Consider the following 20,218-nt stretch of genomic DNA (forward strand, 5'->3'; position numbering starts at 1 on the left):
CTCTTGGCTCTGCCGCTGCGTGCGCGAGAATGGATGCAGACGTGATTCATGGAGGCTTTCCGCTCTGCGCTACCGCTTGATTTCTTGCTGTCACGCTCCTCTATGAGGCTGATGTATCCAAGGGGGAGCCACAGCAATTAGTTCAGCTTTTTATTTGTCTTTCAAGAGCGTACAGACGGAGCTTGATTAATCTGCAGGGGGAATATATGGATGGGAATATTGTTCCTGAATAATAAATCCAGCATTCAGATGTAAGCATGGGAAAGGTTAGGGGGGGCTGGCACATGCACTTTGCTTACTTTCTTTCCTTTTTTCTTTCTTCCCTTCTATTTACAAACCAGATGAGTGACACCAGAACATACCTTGACAAATATGGCAGCAGGTGTAGTAATTGTACTCTCTTCAGTGAGACGCATGTTGTGGTCTGTCTCCTCTGAGCCGTCCTCATCAGGCTGGGACTCGACAGGCCACAGACCTGCCTGAGGGAGGCCTCTCTGTGATACCCATCATTATGTGGCTTGGTGTTCCTTCTCTAGTTTCTTGACTTCAACTCTAATAATGAAGACATCCCTGTCAGTCCTCGCACTGCTGTCTAAAACTTATTATTTATGTTTTGTATATGAGTATATTAAAAATGTCAGCACTGAGTCCCTTAAACCCATCTAAATACATCAACTGATAGGATGCTATTGGAGGCAGCAGTGATGGGCGATGTTTCTTTGGCCGAGTTTAAGTTCGTGAGGATTTTCATTTGAAAACTTTGTTGAATTGTGATACCTTGCTGTAATTACTGTGACACTACAGAAAATTCGGAATCCTGATCTGATGCTAGTGGTGCTGGTATAGCGCTAGTGTTTCTAAAAATGTAGACTGACAACACCTCCGGTAAACTAGGGGGCAGTATGCAACCTCAAAAGCAATGTTCAAAAAGTCATAAAATATAAGTAATGAAAAAATCCAACTATATTATGTATAGTGTGTTAAAAAAGTGTTTGAAAAGTAATAGTATAATACATCAAAAAAAGTTGTATCATAGTATTTGGAATATGATTTTAAAAAGTCACAGCATAGTATGTCTAAAAAAAATCATTAAAAAAAATCAGAATAGAATGTTGAATGAGATTACGATTAGATAAGATGAGTCGTAGTATAGTATTTTGAAAATAATCATTGAAAACTGATGTTAAATTATATCTCAAACAGTGATGTCATGTAAGTTGGAGTATGTGGTATGTCTAAAAAAGTAATTGTATAGTATGTTTGAAAAAGTCATAAAAAAGTCAAACTATATTTTGTAAAAAAAAAAAAAAAAGTCATGCTGTATTCTGTCGTCATGTATGTCATAACAAGCATGTCAAAAAAAGTAAGAAATAAGAAATAGTATAGTATGTCGAATAAAGTGATAGTATAGCATGTCGAAAAAAGTCAGTTTCATCGTATAGAATGTCGAAAAAAGTCATTAAAAAAAACAGTATAGCATGTCGGAGAAATCATAAATAAGTCATATTATAGTATGTAAAAAAGGTAATATGTACAAAAAGTCATACTTTGTATAACATAGTATGCCATAAAAAATGTCTTGAAAAATATAATATAGTATGCAATAAAAAATAATAACAGTGTCATTGTAAAGTATGTAAGGTAAGTAAATATACAGTACATATACTGAATACTGAATAGACATACACAGACTCAGTGATTATGTACAGTATGCACATGTAAAGTCTCTATACCTTCTATACTTCAATGATTAGGATTTATATTCACAGTGACAGATGATATGCACATATTACAAAACAAGTTGTGCATTATAAACAGTAAAATAATAATCTACAATGGCAGCAGCGGATATTTTGGTGTAGGAGGGTTATTGACAGTCTATGACTGATGTGAACTGTGCATCAACGTGTTCTACAGTCTGGGATCTCTTGCAGGCGGTGGTGTACGAGATGTTGGGCTCACAGTCTCTTGTCATCCGATTCCTGAGGACGTCCATCAATGCAAATCCTGCTGTTTGAGGTTAAAAGTTTCTCTAGATGTCCTCCTTGATGTCTGTCTGTTTGCTTCTGTTTTTATTTATTTATTTATTTTACTGTTACAATGTTCTCCATCCAGTTATGAGTTTGGTAGTAAAAGCACATTCATGAACTCATTTCATTTACTGCCTGGGTCTGTTTGTCAGACAATGCCCCCTTTTTGATTTATGCAATTGAAAATCGTATAGATATAAATGTGATGCATTAATAAACTAAAGCATTGCTTTAGTTGCATTAAAGTGAAGAGTTTGTTACCGATTGCTGGCAACTGACATGACACGTTTTCTTTTTGCCATTTGCCAATTTTGATGTACATTTATTTCATTGAAATGTTCAGGAGATAAACAGTTTACATACTGTATGTACAGTTTACATTAACATACTGCATTTCATGTGGCAAATTAAATACTTTAAAGATGTCTCGTTCAGCCTGAACCATCTGTCTCCTTCTTGACTTCTGAGCAGATGCAAAGAGCTGCTGACAGCTTCCTGTGTGTGTGTGAGGAGCTTCCCAAACCCACCAGCAAAGAAGAAGCAGACGGAGACAAACAACGTCCTCTGTGCCGGTGGGGACGGGATGCTCCTCGTCCTCTCGGCTGGTGGGTGGAGCGGGTGAAGTCGGAGTGGAGGGGCGGGGAGGACGTAACCGTACTCACTGGGTCTCGGACTCACTGGGGTGCTGAGAGTGGTTCAGTGGTCTGTGGTGGGTCTGGGTCTTCTGGGGATGATGGGTTGGTTCGTCCAATCTCAGCTGCACCAGGAGTGAAACAACAGCACGGAGGAGTCCTGCCCTGTGAGACACAAACACAAGAGATGAATACTTTTAACTCAACTATACAATCTTTACATTATTGTGTTGAATCTGGCCTCCAATGATGGAATCGTATTACTGATACTCCTGTAGTCTTAGTGAGGGATTACTTACTCAGCCCACTGAAAGAAAGGAGACCGCCGCTCTCCATCTGGTCCTGTGGTCCTCCATCCTTCTCATCTGGTCCTGTGGTCCTCCATCCTTCTCATCTGGTCCTGTAGTCCTCATCCTTCTCATCTGGTCCTGTGGTCCTCTATCCTTCTCATCTGGTCCTGTGGTCCTCCATCCTTCTCATCTGGTCCTGTGGTCCTCCATCCTTCTCATCTGGTCCTGTGGTCCTCTATCCTTCTCATCTGGTCCTGTGGTCCTCCATCCTTCTCATCTGGTCCTGTGGTCCTCTATCCTTCTCATCTGGTCCTGTGGTCCTCCATCCTTCTCATCTGGTCCTGTAGTCCTCTATCCTTCTCATCTGGTCCTGTGGTCCTCTATCCTTCTCATCTGGTCCTGTAGTCCTCCATCCTTCTCATCTGGTCCTGTGGTCCTCCATCCTTCTCATCTGGTCCTGTGGTCCTCCATCCTTCTCATCTGGTCCTGTAGTCCTCCATCCTTCTCATCTGGTCCTGTAGTCCTCCATCCTTCTCATCTGGTCCTGTAGTCCTCCATCCTTCTCATCTGGTCCTGTAGTCCTCCATCCTTCTCATCTGGTCCTGTAGTCCTCCATCCTTCTCATCTGGTCCGGAGTAAACACATCTTCTCTGTCGTCAAGGAGATCCTGGATGTTGAGTCTTCCACGTTGCTTCTCGAGGAGGTTGGTGCAGTGTGTAAAATCCTGAAGGTCTGTTACAGCGATCGATACCTGAGTAAAAGAGACTTGGAGACTTTTTTTCTTAACGTTAGTGATTTTTACCATACCTCTGTCTGGTACAGCCACCGTCACCTAACTATGAAAGAGTAAAATGAACAATCTTTGAATAACTGTTCAGTGAGACTTTCAGGCAACTTGTGTTAATGTTGTTATTAAGTGTTGACTTACCTTTTATTTGTCTGGTAAAGACATCTATACTTTATAAAGAAAAATACACAATAACAAGCATTTATTGTTAACTTACCTCTGGTTTCTGCATCTAGCATCATCAGCTATTATTCAAAAGGAAGATCAACAAAGAAGAGATATTTAAAAGCTCTGCTGCAGGATTGCCAGACGCAAAGGTTTCGCAATCCTGCAGCAAACAGGCTGTCGGTCTCAATCCGAGTTGCTGCATAAAAAAGTCATAGTACAGCATTTACATTTTGTTATTAAAAAGCCATAGTATAGTATGTCAAAAAAATGTATTAAAGTCAGTGTATCATGTCGAAAGTCATAGAAATTCATAGTATAGTATGTTTAAAATAAGTCATAAAAAGTCACAGGTTAGTCTGTCAAATATTCATAAAACGTCATAGCATTGTATGTCAAAAAAATGTATCGTATGATATGTCAAAACAAGTCATAAAAAAGCCACAATATAGTATTTCGAAAAAAGACATCCTGGTCATCACACATATTTGGCCTGAGAAAGAACCTTAGAAAAAAAGAAAATACAGATCTTTGGGAGAGCTGTACAAAAAATAAGCTGAAGAGCATTAATGTAGACAATATAGTTTTGTAAAGAAAAATTAAGATATGAACTCCACGGAAACGATGAAAGAATCCGGTTCGGTGAATATTCCTGGGCAGTTAGGAAAACAACATCCCACGAACTGTCAGCTGTTTGATGCAACCTTGGTAAATACTCATAGACATCAAATGACAGTGGACATAAAGCTTGCCCTGAATACACATGTTATTTGATATTAGCTTGAAAGCCTCTGTGGACAAAGTCAGAAATAGTGGTAAATATTTGGTACATGCAGAAATTAACAGGTGACACACAAAACAGGACCCATCAGCCTTGTCAGCACACTCAATCTGGCCTTGGAAAGAACCTGGAAAAATAAATAATATCAAGCTTTGGAAGAGCTGTAGCATGAATGTAGACAATATAGTTTTCTAAAGATAAATACAGATAAAGAAGGGAGGCAAACATCAACAAGTTCTATTCATTAGAGAAAGTTTGCATTACTAAATAAGGACTAACTCATTTGATCAGATGAATCACGATACAAATTTAAAGGTTTTGGATGATTCTTTTTTCAGGGTGATGATGTCACAAAATGTAACGACGGACATTTGAAGCTGTGTTCAAAAACTTTTACAGGAGCTTCTAATGTAAGAACGACGACCTTTGGTACAGCCCTACGTGACTATCGCTTAGCTGTGGTTTCAGCACCATGGACAGCGCCGTGTGCTGTCGTAGAGGACGTGTCTCGGTGCAGCAGCGCTGTCCAGTAATGAAACAGAGCAGATAAGAGAGACAGAGGGAGATGCAAGCCCAAAACAGTTTCTACCTGCCTCCCCCTGCTCATTTGACAGACAATAGGTAATACATTCAAAATAAATAGGCTCCGGTAGTGCTAAGCTCTTATGAGAGTGCTCTGATTAATAAATAATGTCTTTGATTTTGAATTTTGAGGGTATATGCTTTAGTCAAGGTACTGTATTTTTATATATTACAGCTAATTAAGCAACCAATTAAAAGAGAAAACCGTTCCACAATTATCAAATCGACCAAATAGTCACATATTTGCCTATGAAGTAAATAAGCATTTCGTACATATAGATAATAACAGGTAGCACACGTCTCGGGACCCAGCAGCCTTAATTGTCACACTCAATTTGGCTTTGGAAGGATAAAAAGTTAATAAATACCGAGCTTTGGAAGAGCTGTACAGCAAAGAATCTCCAGAGCATCAATGTAGTTTTGTAAAATGATACAATGATCTGATTAAGCAGACGTTGCGTGATTATGCGTTATCATGTGTAACTTTCCTAACATTGAAGATTAAGTTTCCTCATCTTTATTACAATGCTTGGCCTACAATACCTCGGGATATTTCTTGTCTAATGATGGATTATTATGCAGGCTACAGGCTAATGACAATAGTGAACTGGATATGGTTAATATTTGGAATAAACTCTAAATCTCTAGAAATAGTTAGAGCGTTCCGCTTTTCCACTCTGCAAGGTGCGTGCAGAAGTCACTTTCAGCCTGTGCACACGTGTGTGTGTGTGTGTGTGTGTGTGTGTGTGTCTGTGCATGGTCTAGCCTTCATGCCGCTGACTTACCTCCTGTCAATGATGCAGTCGATAGCCTACACATGCGGCACAGTGTACAATGTTCTTCTTCAAGTCCAATGAAGTCAACTTTGTCAGTTGCTATTAGAACACACGTATAAAACGCTGTAATCTTTCACAAACCCTCAAATATTCGTATCATGTCAGAAAAGCATATGTATTCAAACGGGCTGACAGACACATAGACTGCCTTGGAGAGACGCGGAAGAGGTGCTGCCACCAGGACATGGACAAACTATCATTAGTATTATACTATTTGTAGAATAAAATCCAGGCGAGGCTGAGGATTGTTTCTGAAGGAATATGATAATGTCATCAAAACATTTCAAATAACTTAATTAAGAGCGTTGTAATGTCCAAAAGTCAACATTTATCGAAAAAAGAGAGATTCAACCTCTAAACAAACATTTTCACTGCGATAAAAAAATGTTTTCTCTCCTAATTACTACACACAGAAGGGAGGCATGCAATATATTTACTATAAAAAGTTTGTGATGACTTTACTACAACTACTATTTCATTTGATCAGATCAGTATAATGATAATTTTTTGGAGTCATAGGTTAGTATGTCTGAAGAAATCTTAAAAAAATCATAAGTGTCTCGAAAAAAGTCATAAAACAGTCATAGTACAGTATGTCGAAAAAAGTTATAAAAAGTCATAAAGAAGTTATAGTATTGTATGTCAAAAAAATTCATGAAAGTCATTGAAAAAATCCCTAATATATTATGAGTCTTATAAAAGTCTTAAAGTCATAGGCCAAAAATATCAATAAAAAGTCAGAGTATAGTATATGTTGAAAAAAGTATAGTGTGTTGAAAAAAATCATGACAAAGTCAGTATGTTGAAATAAGTTATAAAAACATCATATTATCGTATGTTGGAAAAAAAATCATATAAAATTCCTCGAAGGGTGTGTTGAAAAAAGTAATTAAAAAGTCACAGTATAGTACGTCGAAAAAGGTCAAAGTATATTATGTCAAACCCCCATGGTGTATAGTGTCATCAACAAGACAAAGAGTAGATGATTACAAAAGTCATAGTATTAAGTCAGAGAGTCAAAAAAGAGTGGATCCCCAAAACTTGCAGTTTTATACATGTAGTTATATTTATTTTTCATTATTTGCTATTTTAAGAGCTTGTGCATTCAGAGGATGTATGGCTTTCCTCGGCATATTGACAATAAGGCCGTTTTCTGAGCAGTTTAGAACAGAAGCGCCCGCCAGAAATCTCCAAATGTCAAAAGTTTTTGATTCTACATCACAGCAGGGCATAGACGGTCTATGGTGTTCCTCAAGGTCAAGGTAATGTGCTACTTTGGAGCAATCTTTGATCATTTTGATCAATTCTGGAATATTGGCATGTCTAATTCTGACTAGAGAAGCAGAATTTTGGTCAAACTTGAAGTACCACCTTACCAGGACAACTTGGATTTTTTTTTTTAACCTTTTGATTATCTTTGTTTTTTGTTTAATGGCTGCTGTCCATCTAAAGCTTCCTGATCTCACAGCAGCCTTAAACAGAGCCATTTAGAGGCCCCGTGGCCAATGTCAAAGGAGAGCTGGCACAGGAGCTGCACAAGATGGCCTTGCTGGGAGACGAGCATGTTTCACAAACAGGCCGAGCAATTATATCCTGAATAATTATGCGCTGAAGGGGAGACACGATTCGCCCCACTGATCAGCAAAGTTCATGTGAAGTTATAATTAAACAATAACTCGTTTACAAATGAACGCACACGCGCATTTGTGTACTTAAGTGTGCAAAGTGTAATTAGCTGCGATGCATCTGAGTGAGATTGAAGAACAACAATGTCAAATGGTGGAATTATGTTCTGCTCATGAGCTTGTATCACTGTTATCTGTGTGCTGGGGGGGGATGAGCAGAGGAGGGGGAGTGTGTGTGTGTGTGTGTGTGTGTGTGTGTGTGTGTGTGTGTGTGTTGTGTGTGTGTGCGATACAGAAGGCTGATTCATTTTCATGCAATTCAGAGATGGACATGATGTTTGACAGGGAAACTTTGTACAAAGGCATTAGATTAGGATCTCTGGGGGGGGGGGGGGGGGGGGTAAATAAAGTTAGCCACAGAAACGTTCATTTTTTAAATTAATTTAATACAAATTAAAATTACCCGAGGAAGTCATATTGAAACACTTGTTTCACACAATGTTAAATGGCACTATGTGCTGTGAGTTTGACTACGTATTAATGTTGTTCCATCAGACACAATCACTTCTCTCGCTTTTTTTTTTTTGGATCGTGACAGGCCTCAATGTGCTGAGTTCAGCATCTAACCGTGTCTATAATAATAATACCGTATGTCCCACTTCATTACCTGTTGCCAGAGGCACTGGCCGCCTCTGTCGCTGAAAAACAAAACGCTGTCGATCAATAGTCCAGAAGTAAAACAGGTTTGCTAACAGAGGAGGCCTTCTTAATGTTGGGAGAAGAGAGGGAAAGAGCACACGGTAATCCAGATAACCTGATAGAAATGTGAGTAAAAGACACTTCAAACAGATTGAGCCGATACCCTGCATGATGTTGCCTGCTTGCCTGAACAGGCTTTTCAGGCTGACATGCCCGTTCACATTCAGCCTTTGATTTTCTCAGGGGCACTTTGCAACAACAAACACAAATCTGCAAGGCTCACGTTGAGTTCAGGAACAGATTCTGTAAAACCAGTGCATGGGTTCTTGTGCTTGACTGTTGAGTCTTGGGCTGCAGCTAATGATTGTTTTTGTTAATTGAATAATCCTTCAATTATGTTTGCTATGAATTGTTCAGTGTATTCAAATGTCAGGTGTTACTAATTCCATTAACGATGGCTCCGTTCTATTCAAGTGTCTCCGTAAGCCGCGGCAGTGTGACAGTGAGCCGGCATGCACAAACACCAGGACCCTGAAACTGAGGCATCTAAATGTAATTCAGCCATCACTCATTGTATTATTTACACCCGTGTTTCTCCTGCTGTGACATGTCAACAAACGTGGGGTGAAAAAACCCGCTTTTGACTAGTTTTGTCTGACTACTGGTCCAAAAACCCCAGAGATATTCAATGTAAAATAATGTCGAAATGACAAAAATCCTCAGATTGAAGGAGCTGGACCTGGAATGATTTTGTTTAGATGACTTATATGACCAGTGTGCAGGATCTTGTCCGGTCCAGTTTAACGATAAAGAATGATGTAAATGAATACCCATCAGAAGTCTGATAACTTGTGAAAACATGCTCTACCGATGAGTAAACATTGCTTCCCAAAACTGCCCGAGAGTTTTCTAATCATGAACTGTTGTCGGTACGATAAAGTTAATGTTATTCCTTAACAGTTAATGTATTGAAATTATTACATAAGTATGTTTTTCTGAAATTTCTTACGTTTTTTTAAATGAGAATGAAGTAATCATTAGTTAAATGTAGGGTGTTACTGCTAACAATGGTAATCATGATTCAACAAAGCCGAGCAACAGTTGCAGATTGAGACCACGTCACTCTGAGCAGTGATAATGGAACGATGCAACTACTGCCCAAAGTCTGCAAAATGTATGCTATTTTAATACCCCACTATACTAACTAGTAATGAGGGCCTCTACTATCTTTCTCACATTCATTACGTCATGACAAAATGCTTCAACATCTCCATTCGACAACAAACGTCATCTTTAGGTTATATTTCACATTTCTGCCATAAGTTCATGATTTGGCAAAGATTTGATGATGTTGTTATTTTTGACCCAACCCTCACAGACAATAAAATGACATAACGGCTTTGGACTCACCCTCGGGTCATGCTATTGTCGCTAGATGGCGCTAGAACACCGATGAGTCCCCTCTCTGTTTCTCCACAGCTCAGCACCACGACAGTGGAGTGTTTCTTTTTTTTTTTTTTACCCTGGGAGCCTAATGGGAAATTTCAAGTCACCTAAATAAAAAGGAAGGTGTAATTAACGCGACGCGCTATTAATTGCATCTGCTAGAGAGCGGATGAAGGGCACGAGGGCGCACTTTTTTTTGATTGCTGGGCTCCGGAAAAAAGTCTACTTCAGAGATCAGACACATGGGCTTTATTTCCGGGTGTCGTTTCGTGCCAGGCATCCAAATGGCAGGTCAAACGGCGAGTGGTGATGATGCGGAGAGTGCGACGTCTTTTTATTTGATCTGATTCAGTGTTTTGTAATCTGTAACACGTACTGTATTCCAGAGGGACGTATCCACTGTGTTTATAATCCCGGGTAGAAGTCAACTAACCATAGTGTCGTTGATTAAATACAAAAAGTCCAATAAGGTCATTAAAAATCCACTTTTGAATAAGAAACCATTGACTCTTGCCCTGGGTATTATGAGAATATTACGGTTTTTATACGAGGGAAAGAGCTACATTTATGTCATTATTTTATACAGAAATAAAAAATAAATAAATAGGGCTAACATATGAAACTGCAGACATGGTTGGACACGATACAGTAATTAGTTATTGCAGTGAAAAAAGGGCGCCCTACATTTTTGTTTGTCTGTTTATGATTTTAATCTGTCAACGCCATCAATAACCGATCAGATATTGATTCCCAGTCAATCCTGCTCGTTTGCTTCGTACTTGCTGAGGTCAATCTCACTCTCAGTTTATCCCTACATGCTCCTCTTTTTACACAGCAGTGCATGTTGCAGTCAGGACTGGCAGTTTGTGGAGTGAAATGGAGAAGAGTCCAATTGTAATTCACATTATTATGACGACCACAGAGGGCAAACACATTTGACTTTTTGTTTGTAGTTAAGCAGGAAGTGGCAGCTCTGCATTCTGTCCGTCAGCTCCAAAATGAAATGAACCTGAAGAAACGCTCATACAAATATCGCACCACAGGTTCCTATGGGAATATTATCGCGAAATGACATTCCATAGTGAATATGAAAATACCATCAGGGTCACCACTGTCAATATCACGGTCACTATAAGTCCCTACAAGTAGAGTGGATTTTTCTGGTAAGATTTTTTTTACCTATTGATCTTGAACTTCCTGTTTTGATATGGACAACATGTTATCCATAGGTTTGGAATAAAAACAGGAAATCTCACAATTGATGCTGTTTAACATCTGGTTGTTCCGGTAACCGTCAGTGTAAAGGGCTCAACCTCATCAACCCAAGTGAAGCCAAAAATGGCCCAAAACATGCAATTCTTTGTCTAGTGTTCAACAAAATAAACATCTTTGACCAAGAGCAGAGGAATGATGATGAATAAAACAGCTTTGTGAATTGTAAGGATGAATTGTACGATAGGCTGTATTTTACATCTAATTTGTTTGAGATGATATCTAGATTGTTCTTTTTTTTAAGTCCACAATACTGTGAGTGTGACTGTGAACAGAGAAAGTGAAACCTCTGGCTCCAAATAAAATTGCAGTGAAATGTCCACCTTGGACCCCTTTCAATCCTCCCAAGGACCACTATTGGTCCTCCAACCCCACTTTGGGAACCCCTAATTTAACCCTAGATGGAAGCTGAGGTTTTCCCAGCCAAAGCCAGTCCATTTAAAAGCAGCCTGGGGCAGAAACAACACATCATCGGCTCACAATCTTCCATTCATCAACCCTGATTTTCGCTCAACCATTAATTCCACCCAACCGAATGAGCTCAAAGCAAGAAGCCTATATATATTTTTTTTAAACCACAGATGCCAGAGCAGATAGTGAACTCGCGGCAGCAGCGTTCTCTTTTGCTGAATTGAAAGAGAGAAAAAAATACATTTAGCCTCGACGTTGGAAAAAAGCTGTTTAATATCAACCCCATTATTTAAAAATGTGCAAGTCCGTTGTTCGTGTGTCAAGTGATGAAACACCTACAGGCGTTTATCACCTCTGCTGTATCTACCCCAAGTTCATCCAGTGAATATGACATAGCCTATATATCCTCCCCCCCCCCCCCAAAAAAACAAACGATTGGTTAACAAGCAATTAAACAAAACAACAAAAAAACAGCGTCGGATTGCTACAGGTCTACATCCCACAACTTGGATTTCCAGTGAATTATGAGATGGATCCATTCATTAAAGCTACTGAGGAGATATTTCAATGCCATACACGTTTCTGCTTGTTGTTTTCTGCAGGAGAAAAATAAATCAGGAGGGGGAAAAAGAAAAGAAAAGCTGTTTCCACATGAGATGAGAAAAGAAACAAGTCCCTGGATATCTGTTTTTGCATAAAACGAAAAGCAAGCTACGGAGAACAGATGTATTTTCATTTAGCTGTGACGGTTTTAGGCTGTGGCAATCCCGCTGAAAAAAAAATTAAAAATATGTCTCTCTCCTTCCCTACGAAACAAAAACCTTCTCGGTGACATTTCATATATATCTCACATTTTGTGTCAACTATAAAAGCCATTGTATAATAAATTACAATCTCATTAACAGTGCTAAAAAATAAAATAAAATGTCTAAGAGCAATTTCCCTCATGTAATAAAGCAACATAGACGAAGAGGAACAAAATGGCTGAAATGAAATGCATGGCAACGACCTCACAAACAAATTAAAATAACCTGTGAATAATAATAATAATAATAATAATAATAATAATAATAATAATAATAATAATATTTTGATCATATGCTGCATTTTTTTGAAAATGTCTCTAAAATGTGTTCTGGGAAGAAATATATAAAGGCCTTATTATTATCTTTCTTTTCAAACACACTAATCAAGATGCGTATCTCCGTTTTTATCCCAGGTCTGATTCATTGTGGACAATTCTCTACAACAGTGTTATCGATTCATCTGAATTCAGTCCTCAAAGCACTGCACTTTGATTGGAAACACAACGTATTTCAAAGCGGACTTCAAATGGCAAAATAGAGCTCCTCCGACAATTTAAAGAAATTAAATTGATTTCACATTAATAATTAAAAAAAATCTTTAGACTGAAAATAATATGAACCATAAAAGAAAATATGAAACCGTAAAAGAGCATAATTTCGGCAACAGAATGAACGTTAAATAGCACACAAATACAAGGCAGTAGGTAGGCTATATGAATGAGACTGGATTTTAAAAACTCAACCTGTTTTGTTTTTGAAAACATCAATCCAAAAAGTGCCCCAGTGAAGAAAGAAACAGGGATGAAGCCATGACTTTTAAAGTTATACAATATTTACAAAAGTGGATCCAAAATGTTCTGTGAGAGTTGGTGACGTATATTTTTTTGTAGATATCTCTCTATCTATAGCCCATCCTATTGTAGAAAAGTGCCAGATAATCCAATCGATCGCCACGGAGCCCTTCTTCAAGCTTGGCGACTTTCTGAGGGGGAAGAAATATCATGTAACGCTTGTTTTGTGGAAAAATATAATGTTTATACTGCTCTCTGACTTATGATGGAGGTCATACAGTTTTTTTTAACCACATCACTGCACTCACTGCCAATTATTGAAGAGTTTAGCCGGTGAGCTGCACAAATGTAATAATAATAAAACAAATTATAATATAATAGTAATAATCTATGTTCATAACTAAATCCTGAACTCTGTCCTCAAAGCATAAATAAGAGCTGAATGGCCAGCAGTTTCCCAGCAGTGTTTTCAATGCGAGGCGGCTCTGTGCTGCCTGGCTGACAGATGGGACTCAGGCGATGCTCACCCTCAGCTGGACTCCACTGGACTGGGGCTGCAGCCTTTACTGGCCTCCAGTTTACTCCATTAACGCAGCTCCTTTGACCCCCCCCCCCCCCCCCCCCCCCCCCCCCCCCCCCCCCCCCCACTTCCTTGCACCACCCACCCATCACTGCTGGACGCACAATTTAGAGCTACAAAACTAAACGCCTTTGTATTTGCTTTCCCTTTTACGCACAGGGAAAATGTGTCTTGTGATTTGATATAAAAGTGGCGAATGGAAACCATTCAGCTATGCTTTTAGTCTAAAACAGGTATCCCTCATCCCCTCCCTCTTTTTTCCCCGTCAAGTATAATTTCAATACACAATAGGGGCTACACCTTGAAACTGCGTCGGCTGGAGTCACAGTGCTGGGCATGTATCCTCGGAGAACACAACACAGGCTTATGTTCCTTTAGCTTTGGGAGAGGGAAAAAATGTCCTGTCCTCCCCTCACTCATTTTCCTATTTCTCAGATATTCACTGCAGATGTTGTGTAAGTACTCACTGCAATCTATTATACATAAAACACCCACTATAGCGCTTCATAGTTCAGTGATTTATATATAACCTTGGGGATAAATAAAAAGGATAAACATGTCCTGGAGGAGCGGTCCAACAGAGTTCATTGGACCGGGGTCTGGACCCCGTGGTGCGGCGGCGTGTCCCCGTACACATCCTCGCTCCCCGGCAGAGCTCCTCCGGGAGGGGTCATGCGTTTCTCCTTCTGTCTCCTGTTACAAAACCAAACCCTCACCACTTCTTTCTCCAGGTGAAGACTGTCCGCAAGGCCGAGTATTTCCGACGCTGCCGGTTTAGGGGACTTCAAAAAATGGCTCTCCAAAGCTCCCTTTACGCTAACCTCGATTGAAGTCCGTTTTTTCCTTTTTCTCCCCTGCGCCGCGATTTTGTCCAGGCTGGTCGGGCTGCCCGAGGTGGAGTCCGCCTCCTCCAACCACTTGTTCAACAGAGGCTTCAGCTTACACATGTTTTTGAAGCTGAGCTGCAGGGCCTCAAACCTGCATATGGTGGTTTGGGAAAACACATTTCCGTACAGGGTCCCCAGGGCGAGTCCCACGTCCGCCTGCGTGAAGCCCAGCTTGATCCTCCGCTGTTTGAACTGCTTGGCGAACTGCTCCAGGTCGTCCGAGGTCGGCGTATCCTCGTCCGAGTGGTCGTGGTGGCTCTGCGGTCGGTGCTGGTGCTGATGCTGGGACGGAGGGTGGCCGTGTTCGCTGAGGTGCGGGCTGTGGTGGTCGTCATGACTGTCTCTTAGGTTGTGGTGGTGCATCCCCTGCCCGCTGCCCGGGATCAGCCCGTTTACGCCGAACCCCGGCTGGGAGTAAATAAGGCTTTGGCCGTTCGTCGTGGCCATGCTCGGTATGTGAGCCGCGGTGGTGGTCCTCCACGCTCGGCCGTCGTGGTGGTTACCGTGCGTCTGGTGCACCAGGTGGGGCGGCCGCGACTGGTGCTGCAGGTTGTTGCTGGAGTTGTGCATCTCGTCCCGGGCGCTCTGCACCGCGGGTTTGATGTCCTGCTCCGCGCCGAGCGGGCTGGAGGACCACGGGACTCCCTCTCCGTGGGACAGCGCCGTGATCCACTGGTGTGCGTGGCTGAGCGTGTGGCTGTTGCTCTGCAGCGGGTAGTCGCTCTGCAACAGGCTCTGCGCGTCCCGGTACGCCGTGGCTTGCTGCATGTTGCCGGGCTCCGAGTGCACGATGGATGCGCTGGAGGTGAGGATGTTGTAGTGGTTAGACGCTGCGGTCGCCATGACTCTCGGAGCCGGACTGGTCGCTCTTATTGAAGGAACCTCGCATTTGACAGATCCTCTCCTGCCCACAGGCGGCTCTCAGGCGCTCTGCCAAGTGGACGCCGAGGCGCACCTGGACTCCGCCACGCCCCCGCTGCTCATTGGACGTCAAAGGATGATGGACGTGGTTACCAGGGGCAACGACGCGGCGATTGGCTGCGGAGAAGTCTCAACAAACACTACTCTCTTTGTTGGGAGAGGTGCGAGTTGAGGCTCCCGTGGAAGCGGAGAGCCGGAGTGCAGCATGGGGAGACGGAGCACCGGGATCAGCAGTGCAACTGTAAGATACAGTTGATTTACTTTGATAATCATGTTCTATCAAGACTCAGGCTGAGCGTAGCCTAGATCCAGGAGACCAGGGTTTCCCCTATTGGGAAGATTAATACAAAAGCTATGTAGTGTATGCAATTGTTTATTGAGGCAGATTTTAGATTATGTTAATTGTAATTTCTGCGCATATTTGTGATATTAAATGTTAAGGAAACGTGTGCGTAAAACTCCTAATTTGATTAGGCGATGTTAACCTTTTCATTTCAGCAAAGAGTATTAAATTTCAAATGGCATGCATAGCTATATTATCTGCATATCCATAGACAAGGCCTGTCTGTAAAATGCTGTTTAATGTTTTTAGGAGTGCTGCAGCGTTGCAACATTTCTGCAAGACGTTGTGGGTGAATGCATATTAATAGGTCTGTGATATTTGTGCAGCGTTGTGTGTGTGTGTGTGTACGAAATCATATACTGAATATTGATCTTCAAGCATTAGTTTTAAGTTAAGATAACATCGTTTAAATATTGACATTTTAAACTCCTGCAACAAACAGAAATCGAATTCACTCAATCCGGTTAGACATGCATGCTGACATAACGGCAGATAAAACGCATAATGTCAGACAGTGTTTTGAGATGGTGCGTTGTAGGAGAAATACATCTAGAATACAAGTAGTTTGATTTCTAAATCTAGATATCTGGCAAAGGAAAAAGCTCAGACACATTTCAGTCAAATCGAATTTATTAGAATTTTCTTTTCTTTGTAAAAAAATTGTGAGTGAAATGGATACTGTTGGACCTCATTTGGTGACCAAAAGTCTTTCACGTAAAAGTTTTCCAGCAGTTTCAATTGAGGTGTGTGTCATTTAAAACCATAAAACCTGACAACTACTCAGAATGCATCAAGTCCAACATGTTCCTGCTACCTAGTTGTTTAAGCAATTGCTTATCAAAGTTATTAATAACAGAATCCTGCCATTTTAATAACCTTCATAAGTGTTTGTAAAAGTGCAAGTTAGTAAAAACATTTTTAATGAAGTCTTGTAAATGTTTCGAAGTGGAAACTTTTAACAGCCCATAAAGTAAACAAATCCACTTTTGTGCCCTACCAGGCTGTAAAGTGAATTAACAAGTCTGCACTGGGAGGAGTGGCTACACACAGACAAAGTATAGGGTCCCTGGAGGTACTATATATAGCTTGAGTGACATAAAATATATATATTTTTTAAACATTAAAATACGCCATTTATGTGGTTTCCAAAATGTTCCTTTTACAATGTAGTTTGAAGCATTGCATGTGCTCCTAAATGGTTGTTTACAGCACTGTTAAGGGTCTATGTGGGATCATTCAGGCTGGGCTGGATCATTAAAACCCTTTAGGTTTCTCTACATCCCCAAAAGAGATTTTGAAGTTATTTTCAGGTCTTGCATACATCTTTTTTTTTTTTAGAGTTAATTGTGGGTGGAAAGCTCCTCTGGCTGCTCATCATCCAGTAAAGTGAGAAAACACACAAGTGGAGAGGAGGATTAATTCCATACTCAGGCCTCCATGTCCAGGGCAGGGAGGGCAGGTTTCCATCCCATCCCAGCTGCCGTCCCCCCGGTGTCAGCTTCAGGGACCAGGACTTTGTCCAGAGAGGGGACATTCCTGGCCGACCGCTGCTGGTTGCCATAGGGAGAGGTAAATGAAACAACAGCAGTAGAGTCGCTGCTGCCCCCCCCCCCTGTTCCTGGACTATCTAAAGGCCTCTATTTAGAGAGGCTCTCTGCTGCGGGGACAAAGCCTTGGCAGGGATAAAGGAGGGAGGGGTAAAGAGCACAGGGCCCAGAGAGGGAGAAAGGCCTAGAAGAACTGAAAAAGATGAGAGAGATTATGTCTGTCCTCAAAGCTGCTCCTCACACTGCAGTGAGATAAAGCAAACTGTGTGAAAAAAAAATACAAACAAAACTTCAAAAATGCTGCTTGGCAGAAGTGCTTCAACTTGCTAACTTCTGAAGCAGTCCCTTCATTCTGAATACTATAGGCGTTAATAATTCCTACTGTATAGATGCAATTAAACAGCACTTTTTGTCCGTCTGTGGCCTATAACAATTAAATCCACCAGAAATAAAGTAATACATACCGGCCACAAATTAAACCTATAAATCAATGCAGACAGTTCTTCAATATCCACAATTTATAACTTCTAAACTATGCAAATGACTGAAACTGTAATTAAACATTGTATCTAATAATTTGGACCAATAGCAGTAAAATTAAATGGCAATAAAAAAGCAATTATCAAAGAAATATTTTCCCAAAAAATAATCAAACTGTGCAGTAAAAACAGAGAAGTCTATATACTGAGTTTGCACACTCACAAATCATTCTTAGCAATGTTAATGTATACGAAAAAGTTCACACAAGGACACATGTCATGTGCATAGACTGAGGTCTGTGAACAATACAGGGGCAAGTAACAAAGGGCAAGTGCTAATTACAAAATGTTCCAGATTCCATGCTTTATATGGCCTGGATTGGATTTGTCTGAAATGTTTTCTGATGTTGGTCTGTTTACATTATTACTATCTATAAACATTGAAGTAAACCAGGCCTATGATGATCAGTTGAGAAACAAAACATTATATTATATATATATATTCATTCCATGTGTAACTCAGGCTCTTCAATTAAGTATTGCTGATTGGGCCTTTAATGGATCTCATTTCGGCTAATAATCCTTTATGGATGTGAATCCAGCTGCAATGATAGCACATGAAGCAGCCAGGATTTAAGTCATACGAGGAAAAGTTTCCAGGCACGGCTCAGTAATTCATCCTGGTAATATTGAACATTATTGTGGCGTAACATTGAAATCGGCCAAATCAAAAGAACATTGTGGTAATTAGGCTGTAATTCAAGGAATTACCACATCGCCACACAGGCTTAAATAGTCGTGTTGGGAGAAACGCAAAGCACATTATTTTAATGGTGTAATATGCAAACTATGGCTCGTTTCAATTACTTGGCTTAACAATGCATAAATGATGCGAGCCTTGTTATTTGGACTGCAGGGCCCTCAGTTATTCAATCACTCAGAGGGGCCAATGTTAGGGGCCATGCTGCCTCCTCTCCTACAGGAAAAACACGGCGCTGAGCACAGAGGGCCGCTGCCAAACTACATTTAAGGGAATAAAAATGAACAGCAGAGAATGTAAGCGTTAAATTAACAGTAGGATAATTATATGACCCGTGTGCTGTAAAGATTCAATTTCTAACGCTCTAATTAGGCGACTGTCTCCCCATACATCAGCTCACATCCCTCTGCCAATTTCTCACCAGAAAGCGTCCTGTGAGCGGAAATAATTAGATTTTATTAAGACACGGCTCGCGTAATAAAGAAAATCAAAGGAGAGGCTGGTTGAATATGATATGTTTTTTAAATCATTGATTGTTCCACACACACAGTCCACTGAGCCCCATTTAATAACCAGGACAGTTGAGTCCAAACTGGAGGGAAAGAGGCTGACTATATTAACCCATATAATGAACCGTCCACTGCCTGTAAGAGGAAGATACAGTCATTTCTGACAGAAATATAGTCCAAGGGTGATCATTTTAAAAGGATGCTATTCAAAAATCATTGAAAAATAACTGTGTGTTCAATTAGCAATTCTTTTTTACCATGTGACCAGTGATAATTACCACACACACAACTAGTTTGGAGCCAATCATGGCCCAACATGTAACTTACACAAGTGTGATGTGGAAACTTGACGAAGAGCTGGCATCTCATTGTTAAAATTTAGAAACGAAGCACATTTGCATATTCATAGCTTCTGTAATTTCAGCGAGGTAATCAATATTTTCTTTGTTTGCGGAAAACCCATATGGGAAACAAATTATTATTCCAAGCACTGTATTTTTATGTCTTCAAACATGTCTGCAGGGGATCTTTAAATTGCTTGTTTTGTCCAACCAACATTCCCAAACCCAAAGATATGAGTTTATTATCATCGAAGTTGAATAATTGCACGTTTGAGATGCTTGATTTTTAAAACTAAAAATGACCTAAATGATTAATCAATGATTAAAATAGTTGCAGATAATTGATCTGTCGATTTGACTTTTTGTTTCATCTCTAACTATATATATTGATTGGTATATGCCCATATTGAATACCGTTATAATGTCTAGACAATTACAACAGGAGATATAATCCAATGAGGTACAATTAGATGTTTACCAACTTAGCATTTAGTGCCACAAAGCCCCAGATGGAGCATTATTGGTTTATTACAGTCTCATATTCAGGGAACAATCACGACTAACTAGATATTTCTTTGCTTTGCATCCACCACAACTTTGACTTGTTTGGCTCATATACCAGACCAGATACCAAATCAAATACCAGACGAACTGATCCAATCTCCTTTACTCTACAAGATTGTATCGGAACTAAAGAT

The 20,218-nt window shown here is 40.4% G+C and overlaps 1 protein-coding gene across 1 annotated transcript; it reads right to left on the minus strand.

Moving 5' to 3' along the window:
- Positions 1–14,009: 14,009 nt before the first annotated feature.
- Positions 14,010–20,195, minus strand: pou3f2b (POU class 3 homeobox 2b). The gene has a single exon (XM_076096459.1). It carries the CDS (start codon positions 15,461–15,463, stop codon positions 14,318–14,320), a length of 1,146 nt encoding a protein of 381 aa, XP_075952574.1. The 5' UTR covers positions 15,464–20,195; the 3' UTR covers positions 14,010–14,317.
- Positions 20,196–20,218: the final 23 nt, after the last annotated feature.

The sequence above is a fragment of the Anarhichas minor genome, unplaced genomic scaffold (assembly GCF_050575085.1).
Source record: "Anarhichas minor isolate MPS153535 unplaced genomic scaffold, ASM5057508v1 ptg000022l, whole genome shotgun sequence".
NCBI lineage: Eukaryota > Metazoa > Chordata > Actinopteri > Perciformes > Anarhichadidae > Anarhichas > Anarhichas minor.